This window comes from Acipenser ruthenus, chromosome 12 (assembly GCF_902713425.1).
Source record: "Acipenser ruthenus chromosome 12, fAciRut3.2 maternal haplotype, whole genome shotgun sequence".
Taxonomy (NCBI): Eukaryota; Metazoa; Chordata; class Actinopteri; order Acipenseriformes; family Acipenseridae; genus Acipenser; species Acipenser ruthenus.
In genome coordinates this window covers 40120807-40148333 of record NC_081200.1, presented here as the reverse complement: position 1 = coordinate 40148333, position 27527 = coordinate 40120807, and the positions used below count along the sequence as shown (strand labels likewise).

Below are 27527 nucleotides of genomic sequence, written 5' to 3'. Positions count from 1 at the left end.
GTAGTTAGTAGAACCTGTAGAAAATCTACTGGCAGTAGCCTTTTTGAGGTTGCTGACGACCAATTCTACTGACAGCCAAGTAGACTGCAGCCATCGGATTAACACCAGGGACAACGAAAGGGAAATATTGAGATTTTATTCTAAATTTAAAGAAACTGAAATCAGTGGATATGTGAAGAGTTGGTTTTGTGCAGCTACTGGCAACAGTGAAGTCAGCTGCCTTAGTGTCAGTAAAAATCCGACTAGAGCATTGAAACATGGTTAATTCTTTTAAAAGGACTTTTAACCCTAATCCTAGCAAATTAGATCAGTTTTGAATGTATTATTACTTTTTTTTAATTAGTTTATACATTGGTCAATAGCTTATGTATCAATGACCTTTTAATGAAAAACGACCAACAAGAAAGCAATCTATAATAATAATAATAATAATAATAATAATAATAATAATAATGGTGCACCACGTCCTTTATTTTATTTTACTATATATATATATATATATATATATATATATATATATATATATATATGTATTTATTTATACAAAAGATTTGCCCATTGAGACCAAGGCCTCATTTACAAGGGGATCCTGTTAGGCAATAAAACCATTACTTAGTCAGTAGCCTACACAAAAGAACAACAGAAATAAGACACATCTCTGTGTTAATGTGGACTAAAGGAAAAACAATGGGAAGAGGCTCTAAGCAATTCCTGAATACGATCTCTATAGCCAGAAAAGGAGAGTGTGTCAAATTCCTTCTTCATACTTAAAGAGTTCCACATTTTTGGGAGCTGATAGGTGAAAGATAGTTCTCCCAAACATGTGTGAACCCTTGGGGCTGCCAAACTAACAGAATCCTGAGAGCGTAAACTATAATAATCAATAGCCATGGATGGAGATAATATGGATTCTGGAAAGGTCAGGAAAGGTCAAGGAGAGCTACGAGCCTGTAATCGCTAAACAGTTATCATAATTTTTCTGTTTAATGCTATTTTAAAATGATACCCAGTGATTACAATGTAGTAAATACCATTAATCTTGCAAACAACTGAGCAGGCATACTGTATATTGTACCTGTGCATATTTAAACAATCACCTACTTATAGCCCTTCAGTCCTTATCTTAGCGCTGTATGTTAACATATGCTGTCGGAAATCAGGTTTGAACCTCACGGGACTCCTAGGTCCTAGTCTGAGGTAGGGTATAAATATATTTAAAAAGAAAAAAAAATCCTGTTTGCATGTATACTCAATAAAGGAATTCCTTTTTGAATTATATAACTTAATGTCGACAAAAAAAAAACAGAACTGAAAGGGTTACAAGACAAGAGAATTTCAAATACTGTTTTCTAGTTAGGAGTATGAGAGGCCCTGGAAAGGTGCGTTACAGTAGTTGTGTTTCTAGTGACACCTACTGGTACAAAAATTGTACTTTTTGGGGGACATTGTTATAGAGTTAATAATGTAGTCGTACCCTGCATTGTAGACCACTGCTGGCACTCACTTCTATCTCTGATTTCATTTTGAAGCAAGGCATTGTTCCAGTAAGGACTTTAATTACTTAAATGAAAAGCTTGGTTCAGTTAAGTAGGTGCAGGGTTATGCACTGCGTCATTCAATGATAAGGCCCAGGACAGGAATGAGTCTCTGACATAGGTAAGTCTGTTTTCAAAATATTATATAAACACAACAGCACTGGTGTAAACATACACAACTGTTCACTACTTACATGCATGTTATTAAACGGGAGTATGCAGTGCTGCTGTTGTGTAATAATAAGGAAACAAAAAAAAAATTGAAAACTATGACTGGATTCCACATACCAATCATTTTCACAGAGAGGAACTGTTTTCTTTTTTGTTTTTATAACATTCTTATCTAAGGATCGAACTTTGTCGATTGAACGAGTACGTGCACGCAGCTGTACCTCTCACTCAGGTGAGCTCTGCGGGGGCGCGCACGAAAGTGTACTTTTTAAAAGTCGGTATAGCACCACTGTTTGAGGAAATAGTTGAAAATAAGTGTAACATAGTGTAACATATCCGGCATACATTTCTGGTAACAAAACAAAACAAAACAAACAAAAAAATCTAATTTAAATGGCAATTAAAATCTGAAGAGCATGTAAATTTACACCGTTAAATTACTTCTGCGCACACAAGACGTACATAATGGAACAGGTGAGTTATTGATCAAACTGACATTATGAGAGCGTATCTGAATAAGCTTACACTGAAAGTGAAGTTTTGACCTGGGAATTTGTATTTTCTGTGCGTTTTTGTATAATCAAGCTGTGTTCTGTATTTGATTTTGATTATAATCGTACACTGTAACCAGCAGTATCAAACGCATAGTAACCTGCAGTATTATCTGTGTTTCACCAGCAAGTCGTGTGTTAACTGTTCTTTATAGTATTAGGCTACTAAACACTACTACTAAATTCAGACACACGTCTTTATCAACGTCTTTAACTAGTATAAAGTAAGAATGGTGCTTATCGGGTTTAAGTATTCAGCCGCTGGTGTATAATGCTAGTCTGCAATGATGTTGGCTGGTGTGGGAAATTCAATGTCTGTAATGCTGACCATATAAAAGCCAGCGTGTGTGTAACTTGTGTGAAATGTCTAAAACGAACATACAGAAATAGAAAATGCTGGGAAGAATTTTAAATGTAAAGACAGCTGAATATATCCGTAGATAAGAATGTTGAAGAAAAAAACAAAACAAAACAAAACCAAAAACCATTTCCTCTCTGTGAAAATGATTGGCATCTGGATTCCAGTCATAGTGTTCGATGTTATTTGTTGTTTTTTCCTTATGTATATGTGTGTGTGTGTGTGTGTGTGTGTGTGTGTGTGTGTGTGTGTGTGTGTATCTGTGTTTGTGTGTGTCCGTGTCCGTGTGTGTGTGTGTGTGTCTGTGTCTGTGTGTGTGTGTGTTAACTTAAAAATGACATTAAGTGGTTAAGCTTGACTAGATTTCCAATTAAGTTGGCAAAAACTAATACAGAGTGCTTTATTTATGTATTTATTTTAAATAAAGTAACTCTTAATAACGTTAAATCTGAGAATATAGACAAAGGTCTTTCTATTTGTGAACTTCAAACATAATTTAATTGACCCTTCAGTGTATAATTCAAGGAAGGAACTAGCAGTTTAACCCATTTCAAGTTTTACTCATAGTAAAACCAGGAATAGATCAAACTGCTATGCAATAGGAGTCTTACTTCCATCCCTGTAATTTGAATGCCCATTGCATAGCAGTTTCAGCCTTCAAGCTTTCAGTGTGAGCTTTAGACACACCTCTGCTTTTTAAAACAAAGCAATGCACCTTTTATACAGTACAGGTAACTTGCAGTTTACGCTAATAGGAAAACCTAGAAAAAATGCATCACACTGCTACGCAAAATGGGAAACGTAAATGATTCCCTGTCCTTGTTTGATTTTAAGGATTTAAATGTGTCTGTTCAATTAAATCAGGAGGAAGTGAAAGACTTTAAAACACTACGAGCCAGGTTCCAGAACAATTCCGATTTTCCAAAGAACAACCTCTGGAGCAGACCCCCTCCAGCAGTGAAACTAAAGCCTGTGAATCTGCCTGAGAAGCGCCTTCCTCCTCCGCCAGTGAAGAATACAGGAGAGGGTCTCTCTCCTAGGACAGTCTGTGATGAAGTGAATGAAACAGCTGGACCAGGCAGAAAGCATGCACTGCCTGTACAATCCAGCACTCTGCCCTCCACCAAGCCTCTACCAGATAAAACCGTGTTAAAGTGTACGGGAGCCGACACATTTAAAGCAGGGGTGGTGAGGGAGGAAGGAAAGGATGAACAGTCCGCAGCAGACACCTTCAAGCACACTCGAAGGCTGTGGGAGAATACCTTATCCCAGCACATGAAAAGGCCGGATCTTGCTCAGCTGAACCATGGTGGAGTAAATAAGCCCTTCTCAAGACCCCACAGCACTGTGTGGGAAGCAGCGGGAAATGGATCATCATCGCCAACTGTGGCCAACGTGGAAAAGGCATATTGCCAAACTAGAGACTTTCCCCCTGCAAAAGATCTTTCTAAATGCCCTCCCCCTTTGCCTCGTAAAGATCTCATGGAGGGACGTTCCTGTCCAGTGAAGGAACAGACTGACATCTCTAAATGCCCTCCCCCTTTGCCTCGTAAAGATTACATGGAGGGACGTCCCTGTCCAGTGAAGGAACAGCCTGACATCTCTAAATGCCCTCCCACTTTGCCTCGTAAAGATGTAATGAAGGAACATCCCTGTCCAGTGAAGGAACAGCCTGACATCTCTAAATGCCCTCCCCCTTTGCCTCGTAAAGATCACATGGAGGGTAGTCCCTGTCCAGTGAAGGAACAGGCAGATTCCCCTTGGAAAGCCTTGGCGGTGTCTTTACCTGCTGACACCAAACCTGCAGATCCAGACCTGGGCACTGACGGGTCACTTTATGGTAAGTCTCCCAAAAATAATCTTCTTTACACAACTGAAAATATTGATCCAGGGCTCGTAATGGAACATAAAACAAGCAATGTCCATATCTTGGATCGATATGGACAGCTGGAGCCTTGTCACATATTCTAAATCACTGCGCTGCCTCACAGAATTTAAACTAAGTATCGGTAGCCATCTTGCTTACACTCACAGATGTACAGCCTGTAACTATGAAACTGAGTGACCAATTACCTGGAAAAAATCCCAAAGCCGTAAGTAGACATGCCGATTTGCTGTCTTTATGCTCGCTCACCCCGACTCTGTCACTTCAAATAATGTATTTTTGTAAACGCTAAAGAAAAACACAAAAAGACACTATCCACCTCTCTCTGACACAGATCTTGAACAAATTGCTGAAATCCGAGACTTCATTTAATTTATTTTTATTCCTCACATTTGGTCTGCACTGACAGGAAGAAAAAAATAACTCAGTGCCGTCTCTACTCCACCCTCCGGTATATATTTTCAATGGCAATGTGCACACTATCAAGAAAATGATTTACTTTCTTTTACATGTGTTAATTGAATTAACTTAGTGTGTAGTTCAAAGTTATACATGCGACTACTTTATTTGGCGTAAGGATATTTAATAAAAAACACTAATGATTTATGCTTTTTGTTTTCTTCAAATTCACTGTTTTACCTGGATAAATACAATAAGGCCCAGCTGGGTGTCCGTATACGTTGAATATACAGACTTCTCTGGAGTTGACGAAAGCATTATCACCACCTTCTCTTTCTGCTTATTATACATGCATGTATAGTACAGAGTTATTCAAAGGCCAGGTAAAATAAATGTGCCTAAAGCTAAGAAAACCATGTGGAAGAGGGGGCTGTGTTTGTGAAGTGTGGCGTCTCGCTGCTCTTGATTTTTTCAGAGGAGCAGCCACCTGTCGTTCTGGAGTGTAACGAGGCTCAGCAACCAGGTGGTGAATCCAGAGGCCACACTCCGAGGCGGAAAGCACTTCCCGATGTGCAGTCGCTAGGGACACCACCAAAGAAACCAACAAGGCCTGCACACGTGGATCTCAGCCAATTCCGTAAGGCAACCAGAGCAACCAAAGCCCTGGGTGGTAATCTTATGGTTATTCTTATGATTGAAGTAATGGGGAAGCTAATGATCTGGGAGCAGAGTCCCTGTGAGAGCAGTGCACATTGCTAAGCAAACAAGCTGTGGACCGAAGTTCACAGTCTGTTGATCTGTATGGTTTTGTAATTTGTGATACATGATTTACTGTATATTATTGATTAAATGCCTCATAAATATGCCAGCAAACAATGTGCCTGGTTGATTTATAACTTTAACTTATCTTCCCTGCCCTGCCCCTCTTTTTTGGTTCCTCAAAATTCTCTTCATGGTACACATGCTAACTGCCTTGCAAACTTTTATCTCCTAGTATCCTTTCAGTTATGGATACACGATTGTAAAGACCCTCTATATGTGTGCTTAACCCCGTACCAATGCCAGTAACCAAGGTCACTGTATGCTGTGCTGTTGTGAGTACTGTTGTATGTGAACTAAAAACTGGTAGTGATTTCAGATAAATATCTTTCTTCAAAGTGAAACAAAAGCTCGGACAGCAGATGTGAAGCACTGATTGAAGAGTGATTACCCTGATTTACATTTTTATAAGTAGTATTTTTTTTTAATTATTATTATTGAATGATGTATTGCCTTTTTTTGCTAGTCTCTTCAGAAATGATCACACCACCTTCCAGGGCAAAACCTCCTGAAGACTTTGAGAAGAATTCACCTCCAAAGTAAGTTTTAAAACCATTGCACTAAAAACATGACGAGGGGGAGAAGTCATTACTTCCTGCTTTTCTGCTTTCCTTTTGTTTGTTTTCTTGTGGCTTCCTGGTCTTGTGACCTTTCAACTCTTGACCCCATCTGCAGAGTTGAAAGGTCACTATGTCAGATGATTTCTGAAGATCAGGAAGAATAACAAAAACAGACATGCAAACAACATGGCAGCCAGCTAGATTCTAAACAGAACTCAGAGCCATTCCGAATGATTGCAGCCATTCTGATCAGGTAAAGAGGGGTTACAAAGAAACTAGATTAGAAAGGCAATTGTAGTTCTATGTCCTGTCATACAGCTGTGTGCTTTTCACCTGTCCAGTAATGATGCTGTGGATCCTGGAATTTATGAGGACTATGAAGGAGATGCATTGTATCTAGATGTAGAAATAACTCGACTTGAAAAGGATGCTGAAAACATCACAAGTAAGACAGTTAAGCACTTTTTGTTTCCACAATGTCACTAGTAAACATTATTACACCACAGTTAAGGAGCCACTTGCTTTGTTTAGTAAGAGAGAGCGCTGTATCTGGCAGGCATAGGGTTTTCAATTTGCATCGCAATGCATTCTGTCTTACCACTTACCTGTCTGGGGTACCTTTCACAGCAGGACTACACTTACCAGAATACACTGGGGTGTGAGTTGAACGGTCCCAAACTGTCCAAGTGTACATGAAGTCATATGGTAACCCTACACAGGCAGGAAAAATATAATGACATCTTTATAGTACTCTTGCAATATCCTAACGGGAAGGTGGTGGTATATTCTTTAGCTAATGAAGGTGTTGAGGTAGTTATATTGTATTTCTATTAAACATTATAATGCCTAAAAATGATAATTGCCTTTAGAATGTGCTGCATTCGTTATTTCTAAGCAGTGATTAGAATTGTCATTTCAGTACAGCCCACATACAGGTTAGATATGTGGTGTTTTTATGCTTAAACTTAATAGAATAAATAATAATAATATATACAGTTATATTGAGAAAAATAATGACATGGTGTAACAAAGTAGAGACCAGCTCGTTTAACTTCCTTCTCCCTCCTCTATTTTACAGCTACTGAAACTGGAATCCAAGATCAGGTCAAGGTAAGTGATAAGGGAAGCATGAGCAAGTCAATACAGAGACACACAGTGCATCGAACAAGCTTTGATTCATTTACAAATAAAGGGGTACCCAATTACAGTGGCCTTGTGGAATATCTAACCTAGCCCTTGAAGCAAAATACTTTAAGACATTTAATTGTGGGAAATGAAAAGAAATTCTATTACTGGTATGTGTGAGCTCCCTGATTAGTTGAGCTAATAAAGTAAAATACGTACAGCATTTCAAACGCTGCACACTTGGCACGCATGCCCGTTCTATTTATTTCTAGAGTCGTCTGTAAGGGAAAGTTGTGGGTTTTTAAAAAAAAAATTTTTTGGGACTATATCTCTCAGCACACACAGACAGACCACATAGTAGAGTTTGTCTGCTCCTGAGGGTGGGGTTGCTTGTTTCTCTGCAGCTTTTTATTATAATGTATCTGTTTAATCCACTGGCATCCATGCACTAAATTCCTTCTATGGAACCAGCTGGCTTAACCATCACACTATTCCTTTTTTTCAGGGGAGGGGGTACTGTTCTGTGTATAGGAGCAGCAAAGTTAGTGTTGTCTTTCTTCCTGAAAATTGCAGTGTATATCGTGGCTGTTACCTTTGGATTAGTGGAGACGGTATAATCTGTTTGGTTTTATCTACACAGCTGTTATGGCATGATTTATGTTTGGCTGAGCTTCTCATTTTTACAAGCAGACAATGACCTTTGAAGCAGTTTGCGATAAATAGAAGTAAACCCCCTGGTTTAGAAGGCGGTTAATTAAAACCACTTTTGGCAGCGATGTCCTTTTTGTGCCTTGCAACACTCCATCACTAAATCGTTTTTTTTTTCTATTTGCTTTTGCTGTGGCTTTTAATGTCAGTATAAATCTTAAAAGCCATTCAACATCTTCAGCTTTTTCTACATCTGTGTTTGCAGAACTCAGCTGAAAAGAAAAGCTTCTTGTTTGAAAAATGCAGGTAGGAGGTTTGATGTTATACTTTTTACTTCCTGTCACTTTTACATGTAGATATCTGTGTTTTTAGAATTGTAATGTCCATTTAAAAATTGACTACTGGATTATTGTGCATTTGGTGTTGGAGGGCAATTGATAAATAACACATTGTCAAGTTCACTCTAGAATAGAGCAGCACCGAGCCAACGCCAGCTGTTTCTGTTTGTCTTTCTTCACAATAATATTCTGCATCTCCTGTGTAACCGTAACCCTACCACATGCACATTATCAGCAGCAATGAACAAGCAGTGAAAAAGAAAGAGAAGGAGGAAAGGCAACACCTCGAGAAGGAGAAGAAGAAACAGAAAGAAAAAGAAAAGAAAGAGAATGAAATCAAAAAAAGGTTTAAGGTAAGTGTAACAGAACCGGCTGCTGCTGGCACTTTGAAGCGATTCTCTTACTGTGCGGTTGTATTCATTGCTTACCTGGCGGTGAATTATTAAAATGACACCTTCGGGCAAACCATGATAGGTGTTAGCAATATTTATATCAGCTTATACTTGAGGAAAAACCATTCCAGTTAGTTATGAGCTTCAGTGAAAATGGTTCTGCGGAGAGGAGGGGTCAGAGCAGTCTCTGTTCTATATCCGCCTGTAGATTACCGGATTGGAAGAGATGATCTACCGTGTGGAGGTGAAGGAGGAAAGTAAAGGAGGGAAGAATGACCTGGCAGTAAAGCAGGGTGATGTGGTGGACCTCATCAGGACCACTAAATGTCCTCCTGGCAAGTGGCTGGCGAAAGACTGTGACGGAAACTGTAAGTGATTCAGAGCAATCTCGTTTTTTTATATTTCTTTTGACATTTTCTTCACATTTTTTCCCATTATTTTATATGGGAGAAAAAATGGCATCCTTGTATAAGGTCATCATACATTTGCGTCTTCCATGTATCCCCATATAAAGACTAGAAGACAGTTTTTATTATCCATCCCCATATGAGGACGCCATGCATGAAAGGGTTACCAACCAGTACGTTCTTTCTGCTGGTGTCACAGACCCCGGTTCTTACTAATATTATATAATATGATCTTATGTTCTTACATTCTTCACTCTACAAAACAAAACCTCTCTCCAATTTCACTTCCAAGATGCAGGGGTTGAAATCTCATTTTAATTAAGCTACAGTGTGTGTATTAATAATGCCAATGTCCAATGAAAGCTTTGTATACGGCAGTGAGGTGACACATTTAAAGAAGGTTTTCTGATTGTTGTCACAGATGGCTACATCTCTGTAACAGCCCTGGAGATGGATTTTAAGGGAATTCATGAAATTGGAAAGAGGGTATCAACAGCAATGGGGCTCCATCCGTCTGACACAGAGGAAATCGTTAAAGGAGACAGGTAATCTGAATATCATGTTACATAACATGTTAACCATTTCATCTCCTTTACAACGCAGCTGTTGGCTCTGGCTGGCCTTTGTTTTCGGCTATTTAGTTTTTGGTTTATTTATTATTATTTTTTGCAGGTCAACACCCTTGTTCAATTCTATTTTAGAGACATCAGATGGCTGTAAGTAAATAAAAAAAAAATTAAACTTTGAAGCAAAGGTATGATGTACTTTTTTTCCCCCTCTGTAGCTATACTCTTTCAGATTCTGTTGAAGACATTTGTAAGTATTACACATTTACATTGTTCTTAATTCTTGGATTTAATAAGGTAGAAAATGCATTATTAGGTATTCAGGTGTATGAGATATCCTATCTTAGTATTACATTTTAATTGTGGTGTCAAAATAACGCAACAAACATATGCATTGTTACTTATTGCATTAAATAAGTGAGGATATACTTTCAAAGTACAGGTGAACTGTTTTGTACTTCCACCTTATTTAGTACAATACAAATAACATGATCAGGAAAATAACTTTGTTAAAAAGATGCTGGTAATGTATTGAGTTCCATCTTCACAATTACAGAATCTCGTGCTAGATGCATGTAGTACAAGTTAGTACAGGGTAATTACAGTGTTATTACATGTGCTATTTACCTGTATTGTGAAGCGTAGCCATTAAAAATTAATCTAGGGGTACTCCACTAAAACAAATTGAGACTGGGCACAGAGTGTGGAGAGATACAGGGGTGCGGACCGCTACTTGAATGCTTTGTACGAACAGGAGTGATGCAGTGATCTATTCTGGATTAGAGTGTATAAGGGGGACCGTTGAGTTACCTTATCTGCACATCTTTTGCTTGTTCTGTATTCTGTTTTTGGCAGTTGACGATATTTATGATGACGTTGAAACTGAACAAAAGGATTCACAGTAAGTTTGGAATTGTATCTCCATTTGATGACTGTCTGGCACCCAAAGTGAAGCGAGTTCTGTTGGTCCCTGATCAGTCTATATTTCCACAGCTGTATTGGTTGCTGAAGGCTAACCACAAGGGGCACCTTCCCCACTCAGACCTTTAATTTCCCTGGTACTGGAAAAAAAAAAAGAAAATACAATTGTAACAATCCATTTGTTTTCAGAAATTTTGATATATATATATATTGATGTTCCTATTTTGCATCCTAATTTAAAATTCATATTTTTACCCAAAAGTTTCTTAACTGAAAAGTGTTGAAAAGTACATACGTCACAGCTTCATTGGTTACCTTTTTGTTTGACTTTTCAGAGAGAAGTATGAAAAGCCTAAAAAGTTGGCAAATGTTTTTCTCAAATATAAAGAATACATTGAAAAGAAGAAAATGGAGAAAGGGGGATTTCCTGTGGAAGAAACTGAAAGGTAAATAAGCCTAGCCTGTCTACTTTCACACCTTTCTTTAATAACTAAGACACACTACCGCCTCATTACTTGATAAGGGAATCACAAACCAGATATTTCTTTCAAGGTTTCCATAATTATTGAAATTGATGAACAGTCTTGCAGATTACAATAAGTATTTCAATAAAGTGTGAGTTTATAACACTGTCATTCTTTTTCTTTCATGGGTCTTCCAAGAACTGAGGAAGGAAAAGAAAGTAAGTGAATTAAAATATGACATTTTCTGCCAGTGTGATTAAACAGTTATTAATGTAATCAGTTTTTTTTCTGACTTAACAGACGATATTTATGATGATGCTGAGATGGAAAAGAAGGACTTGCCGTAAGTTTGCAATGATTCTCTGAACAAAAACATCAGTAAACAGCTAAGTGTTTCACTGGCTTGTCATTGAGGTAGTGGGAGGGTGAGTTCCAGCACTGTGGCACCAATTGATTTCAATTTGACAGAACAAGTCTTTATTGTCAGCTTTATAATATCACCAGCAACCCCCTTCTTCAACATGTAGATCCATAGCGTAACGAGCAATGCTTTGCGATGCCCTGCCGTTACGGATTCTGTCCTGTCCCCTGTCAGTGAGATGAGATGAGGTTACAATTTCATTCCAATCTGAGACCACTGACTGAGACCACTGGCGGAGACAAAATTGTATTTGAGGCTGAAAAATTGAAAAATGATGAACCAGTTTTTGTTTGTCCATGTAGGAACTGCTCTGCACTCTTCTTATCTATTTACCCTTTTGTTTTCCTGAATTAGAAGCAATAAAGTGGTGAATATTTTCCACAAAATTAAAGTAAACAAGGAAAAGAAGAAAGAAAAAGGTGAAACTGAAAGGTAAACTTCAGATTCAGTTTTGTAGTTTTGAAAATAATCTTATGTTTTAGCAAACGTGTATTTGCAAGTGCAGCAGATAATCCTGGAACATAAGATGAGCAAACTGCTTTTATGCAGTGTAGTACCAGATGTCATGTTTTAAATTGAAAATACACGTCATCTGCCAGGCATACTAACTATTCAAGCGTGCTTCTGAAAAGACTCCTCAAGCACTGTACAGCTGCTCATGCTCCAGTGCACTGTGCAGCACTAATATGTTTCCCCCACCTCACTTCCCCCAGATCAGCCTTGCAGTCTTTTTTTATCTAAGCTGCAACCCCAATAGAGAATAATACAGAACACACATACTAGGATATTAAACAGATAAGAAATGAATTATTAATGAAGTATGCTGTTAATGGAATGCTCTTAATGGAAATTAATGCATGGATGGTTTGCTGCACTGCGTGTCTTGTGAAGTTAAACTCATCAGGCTTTGGTCATGGTGTTGTATGTCAACCATAATGAAAGTACAGTCATTGTGATGAGTGGATTCTCCATGTATGAGTTCGTTGCTGTGACATTTCCTGTAGAGCAAGATGTCTTTTCACTTTTTCTTTTCTTTTCTTTTATGTGTCCCCAAAGAGCTGAAGAAGGGCAAGGTAATCATATTGCAATTGATATATTTCTGTTTTAAGATTTGATGAAACATGGATTTATCTATTTTATTATGTAAGTATGTACATATGTATTTATTTATTTATTTATTTATGTTTTGTTTGTTTATCTTTGTCTAAACCAGGAAACCGATATACTGATGTACCCTCACCCAACAGGTATGTGTATAGATAGATAGATAGATAGATAGATAGAGAACATGCTTTAAATCATAATTTAATACCCCTGTGGTATTTTAATAGTTGTTGCCCCTTTTTGTTTGATTGATGCTCCATCGTTTCGTGGGAGTTTCCGGAGAACTCATTTCTTGTGTCCTGTGTTTTAATGCACAGAGAAAGGACTGGAGGCTTGTTCAAATTCAAAAATCCCAATGCAGATGAAGAGAAGTCGAAGAAAAATACATTTTTCAAGAATGAGAAGGAGTTCAGGCAGAAGTTTCAGGTTTGTTTTTCTGTAGTGATCTCTCAACTGCATTTCTGGAGACCTGCTGGCATCAAGAAAGCATGTTTCTTGTTTTCTAATAGGTTTTATACACAGAGACAGACTGAGGCCAGCATCCCCACTTTCCTCGTAGACAAAACCTTGTTGGAGCGATCCCTGGGTCTAAAGCTGAGGGAACACGAAGCTTGGAACTTGATTTCAGGGGACTAGGTTTCAGGCCAATGCACGGCACACCAGGGGAGACTTGGGGTTTGATACAATAAAGTTGCCTCAAACTAGGTCTCCCGATCTCCTGGAACCAGGTTTCAAGCCACTGTTCCTGAAAAAGTGGCTTTAAGTCCCATCAGCTTACAGGGAACATTACTGCACTTATCGTAGAATTTTTTTTTTTAGAAATGCTATGCTTTTTATACCTTTTTAAGTATTTAAATTGTATATGTATTTCTGTTTCAGTACACCAAGGAGATCGAAGTTCAGAACACAGTGGTGGTGAACAGCGTTGTTGTGCAGAATTCTCCCAGTGACCTCAATCTCGCTATCAAACCAGGAGAGCAGCTGGATGTTATCGACGTGACCAAGGATGACAAGATTATTTGCAGGAATATGAGGGGCAAATGTAAGTATTCCTTTCTTGATTCTCCAAACCGTGCCAGTTTACAAAAAAAAAAGTGTCTCTGTACAATGGGGAAGATTTTCTTCTAGAGCAGTTTCTTCATGCGCAACTACAGGAACTAAAAAGACGCAATTAAATGAAAAGGACATTTCAGATCGTGATCTACTAGTGTGATCTGCTGGGTTTTGATCTCATTTTGAGCAAACTGTGTTGTGTGCAATTCGAATGATGAGGCAGGTAACATCACCATACTGGTGCCAACAGGAACAGTATGGCACAGCTAGATCGACAGTGGCACCACCCACACAAACATGTTTTTGGGTTTTTTTCACATTTTAAAATAAAGAACAGTGCTCATTTTAAACGCATCTTAATCTGTATTGTCTTGATGTATCATTATTTTATAAGCTTAACTGAATTTAGATGATTTCATTATTTTAAATCTCTCATATTGCAGATGGCTATGTCTCTATAGAAAATATTGCCTGCAGGTAAGCTTTGATGCCAGGGTTTCTTGCTGACCTTTGCATGTATTTAATCTGTGAAAGCAATACTGCTTGTTTCAGCTGTTTTTTATTTAACACTAAGCCTTTACTTGCTTGTATGTGGCTTTTTTAATCACATGAATGTCTGTTCAAGTCTTGGAACTCCCCTGGTTCTCTCTGCTAAATATTTGGTTTAGAATGTGATTTATGTTTATTAATACTATATTTGATCTTTGTTTTTTATTTTTCCTACAGCTAGCAGTACTCAAGCCAAGAACCAATGAAAAATATTCTGTTTCCAAACTTGACTAGCTCATATGGTGCATGTGATCTGTGCCAAAGACTAAAGCAGTTACTGCTGTAATTATGATCTAATGAGTAATAATGGTAATTATAAACAACATTGTGTTACTGTTTTTTTTGTTTGTTTAATAATAGATCCAATCACAGCATAGGTTACTAAGGACCAAAAGGACATTTTCACACTGAGAAACCAACCATCACATTTAGAGGTTTTCTAGCAGTCTCATATAGAATCGGTTCTGGCCCTGTGAGTGAAGTAGAAGAAGAACTGAAAACAGCCACATTCATTTTTATAATAAATATTTATTAAAGTGCAAATAATCATAAGAGCAACATCACACAAAAAAAAAAAAACACCTAGAACCAGGACTCCGGGGAGGCAGCAGTGCAGTGGTACAGAAAAGGCTCTTATCTGGATCAGTCCGAGACATTTGTGGCTTTCATATAAGCTCGGCTAGTCACAACTGGGCTTAACTAGACATTACAGATGCCACAAACTGTCCTGTAACTAATTAAGCTCATTGTGAAGCTGGGAATGGCCTGAAGTGCACCGCGGTGGGAGTCTTATCTGTTACACTGCAGGAGCTGGATGATTATCATGCATACCAACTAGAGCTTTAACCAATAATAATCATAATGTTAAAAACTTCACAGTTTGACACATTGCCAAAAAATATCGTTTGAAAAATAAATACATAAATAAAAAAATATATATGTTTAACTGGGGTTTTAAGTGTTAAAAAAAAAAAAAAAGTGGCACCAACAACACAGAAGCTAACATGTTAGCTGTATCAAATAATTGATTTAGATACAAAAACTCAAAATGCAAGCTTTGTAACAGTGTTCTATCAATTGTAATAAATTGTTACATCATCAAAGAGATAGAACTGTGTCTCTAAATAGTTCATATTCAGCAAAGAACAATGCAACTTTATGGCTATATAAATACCATGGAAAAAAAGATTTGGTTGGTGCCACATGAGAAGTAAAGAGGTTTGTGTAATTTTCCATATAAATCAACTGTTGTGCATCCCAATGTTGCACAACAGCAAAGAACTCTCAGAATCCATCGCTGGGGCATTCCTGTCGGCCGGTCTGTAGGTCTGCCAGGTCATTTGCACTGAAGTAGTTTACAATGCCCAAACTATAAAAAGGTTTGAGAAGAAAAAGAACCATGTAGACATGCACAGTACTAGATGAATACACAAACTGGCTTGACTGTAATGATAGTACATGTCATAATACAATGAATAAAAGGCACTGTACATGAAACTAAAATAAATTGGTTCAAGTGTTTGTTTGTTTTTTGCATTGATTACAAAGACATTGCAATAGCTTTAAACTTTTTTTCATGACATACAAAAACAAAATATACAACATGGTGCAAATCCACAGTAGCCATCAGTGGGTGTGCTGTCTTGCATACAGTGCGAACGGTACAGGGAGACTAAACAGGAAGCACAGATGTTCATCAACTGTAGGATCAATGGCTGGAGGTGAACAATGCCAGGAGTTCCCACAGGGGGGCACCAATGCTTCCTATCACCCTGTCCAGTCTGTACTGAACAGACCCCCGATTAGCACTAGTCATGGACTACCTTACCTAAGGTGATCAAGAAAAGTTTTTAAATCAGTGGAAGAGTCCTCATAAAACAACACATTTTTTGTTAAAGGTTTAGTGAAAAACAACCGTTTATATTTTCGTTAAAACCTTTACAGCCGTAGTTGCTCCCCTCCTGCAATGTGCAGCTGTGATTCTATTGCACGCTGAGCTGCACTGCTTACTTCTCTCCACCCCGGCACAGTTAGTTTGATCGGTGAGGTTAAATGAACAACAATCAATGCACATAAATGAACAACAATCAATGCACATAAATAAATAGGTACAGTACTAAAATGAGCGTCTGTAACAATGAGGAAAAAATAAATGTACTTTTAAGGCAACTTCAGTGGCTGTCCTTGGTTTTGTATTCCTGTACACTTGAAGCAGAGGACGCCTTTAACTTTCCTGGGGCAGATCCGAACCCAAGCTTACTGTGTTTGCCAGGGTTATCATCACTGATATTTTGACTTTGTGAAGTGTCTTGAGATTATTCCCTTACAAGGTTCCAGAGAAAGGTTCTGTTTGCTTTTGTAATATAAGCAATGCACAAGGGAAAACAGAACACCCAATCTGTCTGGGATTTTGTTGCTTGTAAAAAAATGAGATCTGAGAAATGTCTATCCGGGAGTGCAGTACCAGTAATGCATGATGATTGAGAAAGAGCACAGTAAAGTCTACTGTTATGCACTGTTACCACCGCAATACTGTACGCATTGCAGATACAGAGGCACTCTTAACACACTAACTGGAATGTGCATGTTAGTTATTTAAGTGAATACCCCCCTGACAATAGAACAAAGTGGTTTGGTTTGCATACAATCAGACGACAGCTGTTTTCAATTCAAACCCAGGACAGCCTCTGGAGGCAATAGATTGTAGCAGCTACAGTAGTAGTGATTGCTTCAGCACAGGGAATTCTAGGGTCTAGAACTCAAGAGGGTCATCAATTGCCATGCATTTGCTTCCTGCGTCTGAACAGACACTTCAAATGCAATGCAACCCCAGCAGTGTATCATTCAGAACTGCATTTCCATCTGAAGAAGTTGAAAGCTCATTATTTATCACAACCAGAACCTGTTTCATTTATATACAGTAGATAAATAACATTAATGAAGAAGCTGCATACAGATGGATTGTGCAGCAAACCGTTTGATTGAATGCATGTTTGATTGACTTTACCAAGTACTGATTGCTCAGGTAAATCCATTTAGCCTCCACAAGTCTACTATAACAGGCAGAGGGCAGACTGGTATTACTGCGACAGTGTGGACACTGGAACACTAGTGTCAGCACTCAACTGCCGAAGATGGAAACACACGTCTCCTGATCTATCCCAGTACAGTGTGTCAGGCTACCATACATCAGCTATCAATTTATATGGTTCAGACTCCAAGCAAATAAAAATGGGTAATAAAATAGGCACAGACACTTCTTAGGTCTTACAATATCCTCTGGGGGCACTGCTAACATTGAAAGTACCGCACTGTCTTTAAAATTATTGGCTTGTATTTGACATATGTTTGGCAAGCCAGGGCGAATTTCATTATAAATGAACAAATAAATAAAATACCTTTTTTTTCCTGTTTATGGAGTGAAACCTCCATTCTCCAAAGGAACCGGGGGTGTTTGTAAAGTGGATTATTGAGTTTTGAAAAGTGATATTGCATCACAGTCAGTCCAACCATTCAACTGAGATTCTTCAAATACCAACCCGTAGACCATGTGGCCACTATCTATTGAAACACTGACCCATTGAAATAGAATATAAACCTCAACTAATTACTGACACACATTTAAAATAATAATAATAATAATAATAATAATAATAATAATAATAATAATAATAATAATAATAATAATAATAATAATGTAGAGTCAAATAATGCTATACAGAGCAACAGACTACAATCCAAAACATCATAAACAGTATTACAAATCTGACTACAGTATTAAATCCTATCTGAGGTATCTCAAATAATGGGCAGAGGAAATCAAGCTCTCCAGGCATGCTAGCATTGCACATTTGCGATGAAACTGAGGGCATTGTGCCCCCTTGTTGAAGTATTGTACTGTATTTGAGTAACTGTGCTGTACGGCACATGAGATTAGGGTGGAAAACTAGGAGAGATTATTTTAATCTCTACTCAAGCATTTTTATATCTCTGCTTTCCATGTGCTGTTAATGAGCTGTGTTTCCTCGTAACCACTCATGCAAAACTTGGATGGGTGAATAGCAAGTCCCATCTTAACTGAGAGACGGAGAAACTGAGTTTGGGTTGAACTGATTGTCTGCACTGTAGATAGAGAAAACAATAGGGTTACTGAGCATCATCCCATGTACAGAAAAGCAATTCCATTATTTGTTTTTGTTCATGTATTTTTGGTTTGGCTTTTCAAATGCCTACAATAACGTGTTGTTAAATAAGTGATCAAATAAATAAGTGATTGAATATAAAAACGATATTCATTTATAATAACAGTATTTTAAAATTAGAATATATAAGATGTGACTGAACACTTTATTTAGTGTTACTAATTTCATTTTTTTTTTAAATGGTTAAAAAATGTAATTAAATTAAAAATCAAGTATAAAACAATGCGTGGGCGTGGATTTGTCAAACACAAACGGGTCATATCACATACTCACAGGACTCGCTAGAAAATCTAATCAAATAAAAATTCCCGTTGCTATAACGCGGATACAGACACCATCGATGGTCCTGGATCCCAGCTAGCGAGCCAGCATGGTGATGATACTGGCGCACATCTCAAAGAAGTCCATGGTGTGGCTGCCCTGGCGCGGTGTGATGGAGGGGGTGCTGCCTGTGAGCGAGCCCGTGAGAGAGCCTCCGAGGGACAGGCCGTCGCTGGCCGCTGCGTCGAGGCTCAGCCGGGGTCTGTGGAGACCAGCCAAGGACCCGGAGCGCTTGGGGGTCGACGAGCCCGACTTCTGATCAATGACGTCATCTGAAATCGTTTATCAGAAAACAACATACGAGAGTGAGGATGTGGAGAGCAAAAGAGAGAGACAGAGAGAGAGAGAGGGGGGGGGGGTGGATTATACAAAGAGTGTGGATTATACAGAGTGTGAGGATGTGGATTATACAGAAATAGTGTGAGGATGTGGATTATACAGAGTGTTGTGATGTGGATTATACAGAGAGAGTGTGAGGATGTGGATTATACAGAGAGAGTGTTGTGATGTGGATTATACAGAGAGAGTGTGAGGATGTGGATTATACAGAGTGTTGTGATGTGGATTATACAGAGAGAGTGTTGTGATGTGGATTATACAGAGTGTTGTGATGTGGATTATACAGAGGGGGAGGGATTATACAGGTGCCATAGTTCATCAGCCTCATTCACTGCTTCATTCTCTAACTAGGTGTTTGCAAGTTCAAAACCCACACTGCTGCAACATGCTTCTCTCCCCTTACCGTCGATGCTCCTGAAGTCCAGGAGATAGCTGCGGTTGTCGACCTGGTACAGTTGCAGGCTCATTTTCACAAAGTTCCCTGTCACAGGATTGTTCCGTCGCACTCGCAGGTGATACGGATTCACCACCTGGAGGTCAAGTTTCAACGTTATTTAAAAAGGAGGCCAGAGGTCACGAAAACAAGATTAGTCTCTCAAATTAACAGGGAACCCACAGCAAATGCATGACCTTATAGTGTAGTCAGGATCCAATATATATACTGTATATATATATATATATTTTTTTTTTTTTGTGTATGTGTGTGCATATATATACACATATGTTCATGCATTCCTGTGTATACGTAGAACACTAATGTTTGTTTTCCCTTATACTCATACTCAAATACTCCGTACTAAGGTTCCCTGTGGAGCAGGTGGATTTTATGGAAGGGTTTTGTTTGTCCTGTTTTGTGTTTAATAAAGAAATCAAATAAAACATCCACATCATCATCATCATCATCATCATCATCATCATCATCATCATTGGCAGCAGCAGCAGCAGCATCAGCAGGATGATCTACGAACCTTCCAGTCGTACTCCAGCTGCTTCAGGGCCCGGTACACCTCTGCCATGATGTCGTAGGGCTTGCTCTGGCTACGGATGCCCAGGTGCCACTTGGCCTTCTTGACTGTCAGGGGTTTGGGCTTGGTGGTGTTGAGGGCGTCGAGGGGGCAGCGTGCCTTGGGGCTGTCCGCGAGGAGCGGGGGCATGCGCTCTGGGTGGGGTTTGATGCCGGGGGGCAGCTGCATGCTGTCGTCCATAAAGGAGCCGGCGGGGGGGCTGGAGGCCAGGTAAAACTCGCTGGCCTGGTTCATGATGCGCCGGTTATCGATGATGAGGTGGTACGCCACGGACAGCTGGTCCTGGGGGTCCCCGCTGTACAGGCTGTTGCTCACCTCTGACTCGGTGCACTCAAACTTCTCGCACACCTCCCGCACCGCCTCCTCGTCTAGCACGTCGGTGTCGTAGGCCGGGTCCTCAGGGAACAGGTAACTGGGCAGGTCCTGCTTGAACCACTCGTCTTCCCTGTGAAGAGAGGAAAGGGGGGTCGGTTAGTTCAGGTGCATGCTTAAGTCCATATATGTTTACAGACGTAGGTAAAAAAATATTTTTTTAAATTGCATCAGTGTTAGCACTAGCCTTCTTTGTTACCAGTCTGGCCTCAGTATGCATGAATGGGTGTTTTTAATGTTATGCATACACAGAGAACATGGGTCTCCTGTCATTGTGTCTGTTTATCTGATGGGGGCTCCAATAGGACATAACAATACGGGTCCTTCTCTCCAGTAAAGCATTCAATATTTTGCTGTATATACTGGCAACAGAAATCATTCACGCAGCTAATGGAAATAGATTTAAAACTGCAATCTGCACCACTGTCAGAAGCATCTTAATTTAGACCCCAAATAGCAATACCACATTCCCAGAGATAAACTGATACTGGGGTGTTGGATTTCAGTACCTGATGTCTTTGATGGTGGCTCTCTTGAGTGGGTCCACCTGCAGCATCAGCATTAGGAGGCTTGCTACTGAGCGGTTCAGGTATTCGGGGATATAGAAGACTCCTCCTCGGATCTTCTTGAAGAGCGTGGGGACGTGATCATCATCGAATGGCAGCGTGCCGCATAGGAGAGCATACAGGATGACCCCGCAGCTCCAAATATCAACCTCAGGGCCGGCGTATAACCTGGAGACCAGAGAAACAATACATCACGGTGCAGTCCATCAGCTGTGCATGCACTTTAAAGAGAACCAATACATCACGGTGTAGTCCGTCAGCTGGTGCTTTTTGTACATTACATTCCCAGTGTGTTTCTGTCTCCAGTTCTCACCTGCCTGAGATCACCTCTGGAGCTGCGTAGTTGGGGGAGCCACAGCTGGTTCGAAGGAACTCCCCATCTGACATCATGTTTGAGAGACCTGCAAGAGAACGGGGTTGAAGGAAATGTCAGCTTTACACATAATTCACAATGCTCAATGCTAAAGAATGCTGTAAACAAGGTTCATCATCACAATTGGATAAGTGCTTCTCTAGATATATGTATGCATGTACAGACCTCCTTGTATCCCCGGATTCCGACACTTATTAATGACAGTTTCACACAATTTGATAAGCAGTTGTCTAGATGTATTTAAAACTCATCCCTGCCATGGGATAAGACACCACTACTAAAACACTGTTGGTTGTCATAATATTAGTATACAAAGGGTCCAGTGTTATCTCAGCAGCAGTATTTAGATCAGTTGCTGTTTGATATGCATAGACCCCCTTACATAATATTTTATACATGTATTTGACTACCCTGGCAGTGGTGTCATTTTTTAAGCAGAAGGATGTGGACTTCTTCACTTCAAACCACATGGTCAACGACACAGACAAATGAATCACTGGTTCCACACAATAAGACAGTAATCAGATATGTGCAGTTCTAGGGTATCATAGAGCATCCCCCCATCCCCATAACACGCTCTGCCAAACAGCAACCAACACTCAAAGTCACCTAGCTACCCGTGGGCTGCGTGGCTTACGCATTCCTCACATAGGCAGTCACATACCAAAGTCGGCTACCTTGGTGTTCTTGTTGGCATCAAGAAGGACATTCTCTGGTTTCAGGTCACGGTGGACCACCATGTGTCTGTGGCAGTAATCCACGGCTGAGATTATCTGCTGGAAAAGGCGACGTGCTTCTGTATCTTCCACCTAGCGAACAGAGAAAGCAACTGCAGCGTCAGTCTGCTATGTGAATCTATTTCGATCACTTCCATTCCAATCTTCCACTAGCACAGGCTGTTGTTGAAGCTGGGTGCATAGCGAGTCCTTTTTGGCTTACCATTGTGTTTACATTCTCATTATAGCTATAGCTGCATGCACACAAGCTCCTTCCTAGCCACATGCAAGCTCTGTTTTAGCTTGCAGAAGCAAAACTATAATGTAAATAACCTAACCATAACTGCAAAGTGGACTACTGTAACTAGCCCTTTAGGACTGATGTCCAATACATATACGAGTTGTTGATAGTATAATGCACACTGTAATACTATAATGACTAGTAATACATCAGCAACCCCTTCCACATGCTGTTCACTGGACTCCCAGTGCAATATGGAGGCTTAGAGATTCTTACCCGTCCATGTTTACAGATGTAATCGAATAGCTCCCCTCCAGACACATATTCCATAACCATGAAGAAGTCGGTGGGTGTGCTGATGACCTGGTATCTTAAATGAAGAAGGCTCTGGTTAGTGTCACGCTGTTCTGCTAGGTATGGATTTAACTACTGGTGTGTGTCAGGCAGCAGCAGTACTCACAGTTTAATGATGTGAGGATGGCGAAAGAGCTTGAGGTTCTGAATCTCTCGTTTGATCTTCCCCACCACATCCAGGCTTCGGATCTTCTGCCGATTCAGGATCTTCACTGCAACCTTATGACCAGTCAGCTGGTGTTCTCCGACTAATCAAGCAAAGAAAAGTTGTACAACGATTACATTCCATAATATCATCATAATAACTTCCATGGTTCAGGACAAACCTCCATGACACAGACTCTGTAAAAAATGGTATTTGTTTCATGTTTATGAAGTTCGGTCAAAGTTGAAACATTGGGCTCAAATACACTTGATTTGAAGGCCCGTCGTCCGGCCATTTGGACGAGACAATAGACCTCTTGTGAATACCATTGGTTTAATTGGAAAAAAAGGTGGTGATTAGTTTGCGGTTATTATCTTTTTTTAAACAAGTCATTGTAATTTGTAAAGGCCATATACTGTACTCAATTGCATGAATAAAAATCATTAAACCATGATTACAAAAAAAAAAAATTCTGGAGAAAAACTGCTTAATCCAAATCCATCCATATCAATCAAAAAGAAGCTTAAGCAAATAAATGCAGCTTTACAACAGACGTAATAACATGGCAACGTTATTGTTTTGGAAAGGCCGTACCCATAAGAGTGTGCCAGGCAAGTGAAGGAAAGTGCTCTGTGTGGTAAAGAATGGAGCTGGGATAAGAAGGGGTGCAGCAGAGATTTGCAGAGCTGCAGGCTACTGTTTGCAGCCTTTTGTGATGCTAATGAGTGGGGGGGATCCTTCAGTACTTTTCCTTTCCTTCCTTGCTTATGTTAGTAACATTTATATTGCTTAGTAAATGGGGAAAGCGCTTTTTTTTTTTTTTTTAAGCAATGCAGAGTTACATTGCGCAGCTACCACGGTACTTTCCCCCACATTAATCCCAGTATTCCTCAGGCTGTGCTATTTTCAGCCTTGCCTTTCCTAGCTGTAAGAGGGCACTGGGTTTCAACTTTGCCTGTAGGTTTTGCACTGTAATCACAGCACCTACATTAGAGCAGACCTATCTATATGACCCCTTCACTCTGTTGTAGCTGCTCCACGAGACAAGGTGTACACACAGCAAAGCAGAGCTTCCGCCGTACTGTGGGGGAAGGCAGACATTTCAAATGCAATAGGAGAAGCACATTAGCAAACCACAAGGGCACTTCTATATAGTGCTAATAATAGCAGGCAGAAATAAGAGCTGCTGCCAAATATTCTTTCCTTAACACAACATAACACACGCTTCACGATAGAAATGCTCTGTAGCGGCTATCTAAGATAAGCTCTGCTGAATCATATGGCAGGCAGCTAGAGAAGAAGAGGCGCTCTGAATGCAGGTGAAAGCACCTTAACACCGACTTACTGCACAGAAAAAACAAAACGCACAGTACTGAATACAAGAACCACGGCTGAGACATTACTTGTTGACTTGGAACCCTGCAGAGACTATGTACATTTAACTGCACTCTCTGGTAAAGAATAATGCTGCAGCTTTGGGCTGGTAAGCACAGTCTCGTAGCCACACAATATAAAGTGAAAAACAAAAACAAGATCAACACTGCTCATGAGGTCATCAGCATGCACCTGTCATGGCCTTTTCCCTGGTTGTCAAGGTCATGCATATTGCAGTATGAGTATCTGTAGTCTAAACCAGGATTTATTTTTCCTCGTGTTTTCATTTTAGTGCCCCCCAAATGTTTAGGTCCGTCATCGGCATGCCCCATGATGACCCAGAGATAACAACAGCGCGGGGGTAGAATTAGTTACCTTTAGGGGTGGTCTGGGGGGCACAGCCCCTGCAAAATATTAGTTTTAAAATGTGTTGAAGTCAGTGAAAACTTATAGAAGACGACTGATTTATTATTGTTATTTATTTGGAATTAAATATTGCAATTCAATTGCCAAATAAATATTGGGGGGGGGGGGGGGGTTGTGTGTGTGTGTGTGTGTGTGTGTGTGTGTGTGTGTGTGTGTGTGTGTGTGTTCTGATAATAAGTACAGGTATATAAACCACGCACTGTAGAACATGCACAATTTAATTAACCGCACTTTAATGAGACTTATTTATACACCGATGTGTGTTCTTCTGTTCTTGTTCAAGGTCAAAGCTTTTGCTACATGTATTATTTAAGAAAAAGTGCTGCAAATCCTGAACGTATATACTGTTCCTAATACTGGTAGTGCTGGTAATAAACGCTCCTCTTACTGGTACAAAACCAGTCAATGCGAGGCAGCTTTCCACCGGTTCTGTTGATCTCTGTAATTGAAAACAAACACTGTGTTATTTAAAAGCTTTAGGCCTAAACAGAATGTCAAGGTTTTCGTCTGTCACCTCTCTGCGCACACTGCGTCGCCACATCAAACGGGTCACATTGATAATATGTACAGCAGCTGCAGCCGAGTCGCACCTGAGATGTGTGTGCAGACTAGCAAGGAAAAAATGTACGCAATGTCACATCAAATCCCAATTCTCCAACGCAATTTAACCTATCCGCTTAATTTAAGACAATCTAGCTTCTCTCAAGGCTACGCTACACAAACGACGTAGTCTGCAACCGTCACATTTTAGTATTATAATCCTTGTTAATACACGCGGTATTACACTTTGGCATGCAAATACAGCGTAATAAACGAAAAGCGCACTTAACTCTTTACTTTTCCAAAGGTGCCAACTCCCAGGGTGTCTCCGAGGACGTAGTGTCCTATTCTAACCCTGCCTTCGAGCTTCGCTTTCTCAGCCATTTTACCATTGGAACCTGTGCGGAGTCTTTACCCAGAGTGCAGAGAGAAGAGAGAGGAGAGTGGAGCGGCAGGAGCGCACACTTGGGTAGTGCTTACACTGCGCCAGGCAGCTGAGGGTTAGAAGTGGAGTCCGAGCTACAATACTATATATGGTGAGTGTGTGTCATGCAGGTTGATTCTAGAACGTCGAGGTAACAGTGCTTCTCTGGAGATTCTGAATTTGGTGACGTCGGTTTTGTGAACGTTCAGGTGTCTTATTATGACCTCATATACTAAGTACTGAGACACGTATCATGGATTACCCTTTGGAAAAATGCTCGTTATTTATAAATGTAACAAAAAGAAACAGTACTGAAGTGTATATCTTTTATTGACAAAAGTTGAACATGTGGTGGGTTCACCTATAAAAGTTTACCGTAATAAAAAGCATGGCAAAGTGTAATATAGCATAGTTCAGAGGTATGGGATGGGCGGTTGGGGGTGCAAAATCACTGGAAACTTGTATAAGTGCTGTTGCATTTTCTTCAGACTAGCGCCTCAGTTTCAGAACCTGTCCGGAGCAAGTTTGATTTTACATGTTGTCCACATCAGAATCATTTTGATCAGTAAGCGTGTTTATAATAACGTGCCTACGTCTATTATTATCAACATATTAACATGAGTATGTTTGATTATTGAGGGCAGCGGGTGATTTTGACCTCATCTGCTGTTCTATTTTGGACAACATGGAAAGGCTTAAATACATCTGCTTACACAGTAATGTGCATCAAAGCAGGTATTCCTTCCCATCCCTGAGAGTCACAAGAAAGGACACGTTTTCTTTGCATAATTCTTTATCACTGGCTTTCAGTTCCAGACGCATTCTCGCTGGATTTTATTTGTCATATCTACTGCTAGACACTAGATGGCAGCAATGGCTCACGGTTACTTTTGAAAGGGGTACTTTATCCATCAGGCACAGAATAGAGGGGGTGTGGAGCGGACAGAAAGTACAGCTGTACACTGGTCATAATAATAATAATAATAATAATAATAATAATAATAATAATAATAACAGCAGCAGTAGCAGTATTTTCAGAAGGACCCCCTCTCTCACACACACCTATCCTCGATATTCCAGTATTTGCTCATTTAAATGTAAGAATTCAGTCCTAAACTGAAATGTGGGTTCTTGCTGGTTGTATACTGTTAAGATAAAAAAAAAAAAGTTGCTTTCATGCACTTGCTTCAAAGTAGTGTAGTCTGTGTTTTAATTTCATTGGAAATGTTAATAAATAGAATGAAACAGAACTCGTATCTCTCCTAGTCCTCTGAACTAGTCCTAGGGCTTCAGACAACCATGTAAACCATGTGAAGAAACAGCTTCAGCTGTCACACATACTCCAGCAGCTTGTTCCACAGATAAGGTTAAGTATTTACTAGTTTTTTGACAATTGTTTTTTTTTTGTTGTTTGTTTGTTTTTTACCCTTTGGTCTCTTTAACCAAATCTACTACTCACACAGCTATCGAGAAACCCTCTGGGCTTGGCTGCAAAACAATGACATCATAGAAAGGTTACACTTTTGATAATGTTTTAACACATAAAGTACAGTACCCTCCCCTCCAACACGTATCGGGACACTGGGTGGAGGGGTGGTGTGTCATTATACAGTATACAATAATATAATTTACTCAGCGGTATGTAAGTGGAATGCTGTCTTTGCTAAGAGGTATGTGTATAAGGGTCTATTTTAATAATCTTGAACAGCAGTGGAGCTAATACAATCATCCTAAAACTCATAACCCTGCTTTATTACAGCCCACTGCGTTTGTATTGCATGTACCGCTGTTAGGGATACCAGCAGGATTCATCTATCATCACAAGCATAGGCTTATCACACCT

General features: G+C 39.7%; 2 protein-coding genes across 8 annotated transcripts; one reads left to right on the top strand and one right to left on the bottom strand.

Annotated features, from left to right (window-relative positions):
• The first annotated feature begins 1837 nt into the window (after positions 1-1837).
• LOC117417021 (FYN-binding protein 1-like) lies at positions 1838-14894 on the top strand. Of its 5 annotated transcripts, none has more exons than XM_059035123.1 (22): positions 1838-2180; positions 3450-4455; positions 5375-5569; positions 6185-6257; positions 6620-6723; positions 7357-7388; positions 8317-8357; positions 8628-8742; positions 8990-9149; positions 9610-9733; positions 9861-9904; positions 10610-10655; positions 11011-11121; positions 11338-11357; positions 11440-11482; positions 11915-11992; positions 12617-12633; positions 12774-12807; positions 12982-13090; positions 13544-13706; positions 14161-14194; positions 14444-14894. In XM_059035123.1, the coding sequence occupies exons 1-22, from the start codon at positions 2172-2174 to the stop codon at positions 14445-14447; spliced, it is 2562 nt and encodes an 853-aa protein (XP_058891106.1). In that variant the 5' UTR covers positions 1838-2171; the 3' UTR covers positions 14448-14894. The 5 variants fall into 5 exon arrangements, with proteins under 5 accessions (XP_058891106.1, XP_058891105.1, XP_058891108.1 ...); XM_059035122.1 differs by having other exon boundaries at positions 1839-2180; positions 8625-8742; XM_059035125.1 differs by having other exon boundaries at positions 1840-2180; positions 3480-4455; positions 8625-8742.
• Positions 14775-25795, bottom strand: LOC117417022 (5'-AMP-activated protein kinase catalytic subunit alpha-2). 3 transcript variants are annotated; one of them, XM_059035126.1, is made up of 9 exons: positions 25551-25795; positions 22882-23023; positions 22698-22791; positions 22129-22273; positions 21405-21492; positions 21035-21259; positions 20097-20598; positions 19532-19658; positions 14775-19061 (listed from the first exon to the last, which is right to left on the bottom strand). In XM_059035126.1, the coding sequence occupies exons 1-9, from the start codon at positions 25642-25644 to the stop codon at positions 18826-18828; spliced, it is 1653 nt and encodes a 550-aa protein (XP_058891109.1). In that variant the 5' UTR covers positions 25645-25795; the 3' UTR covers positions 14775-18825. The 3 variants fall into 3 exon arrangements, with proteins under 3 accessions (XP_058891109.1, XP_058891110.1, XP_058891111.1); XM_059035127.1 differs by having other exon boundaries at positions 22698-22784; positions 22882-25682; XM_059035128.1 differs by lacking the exons at positions 22698-22791; positions 22882-23023; positions 25551-25795 and having other exon boundaries at positions 22142-22270.
• Between the last annotated feature and the right edge of the window lie 1732 nt (positions 25796-27527).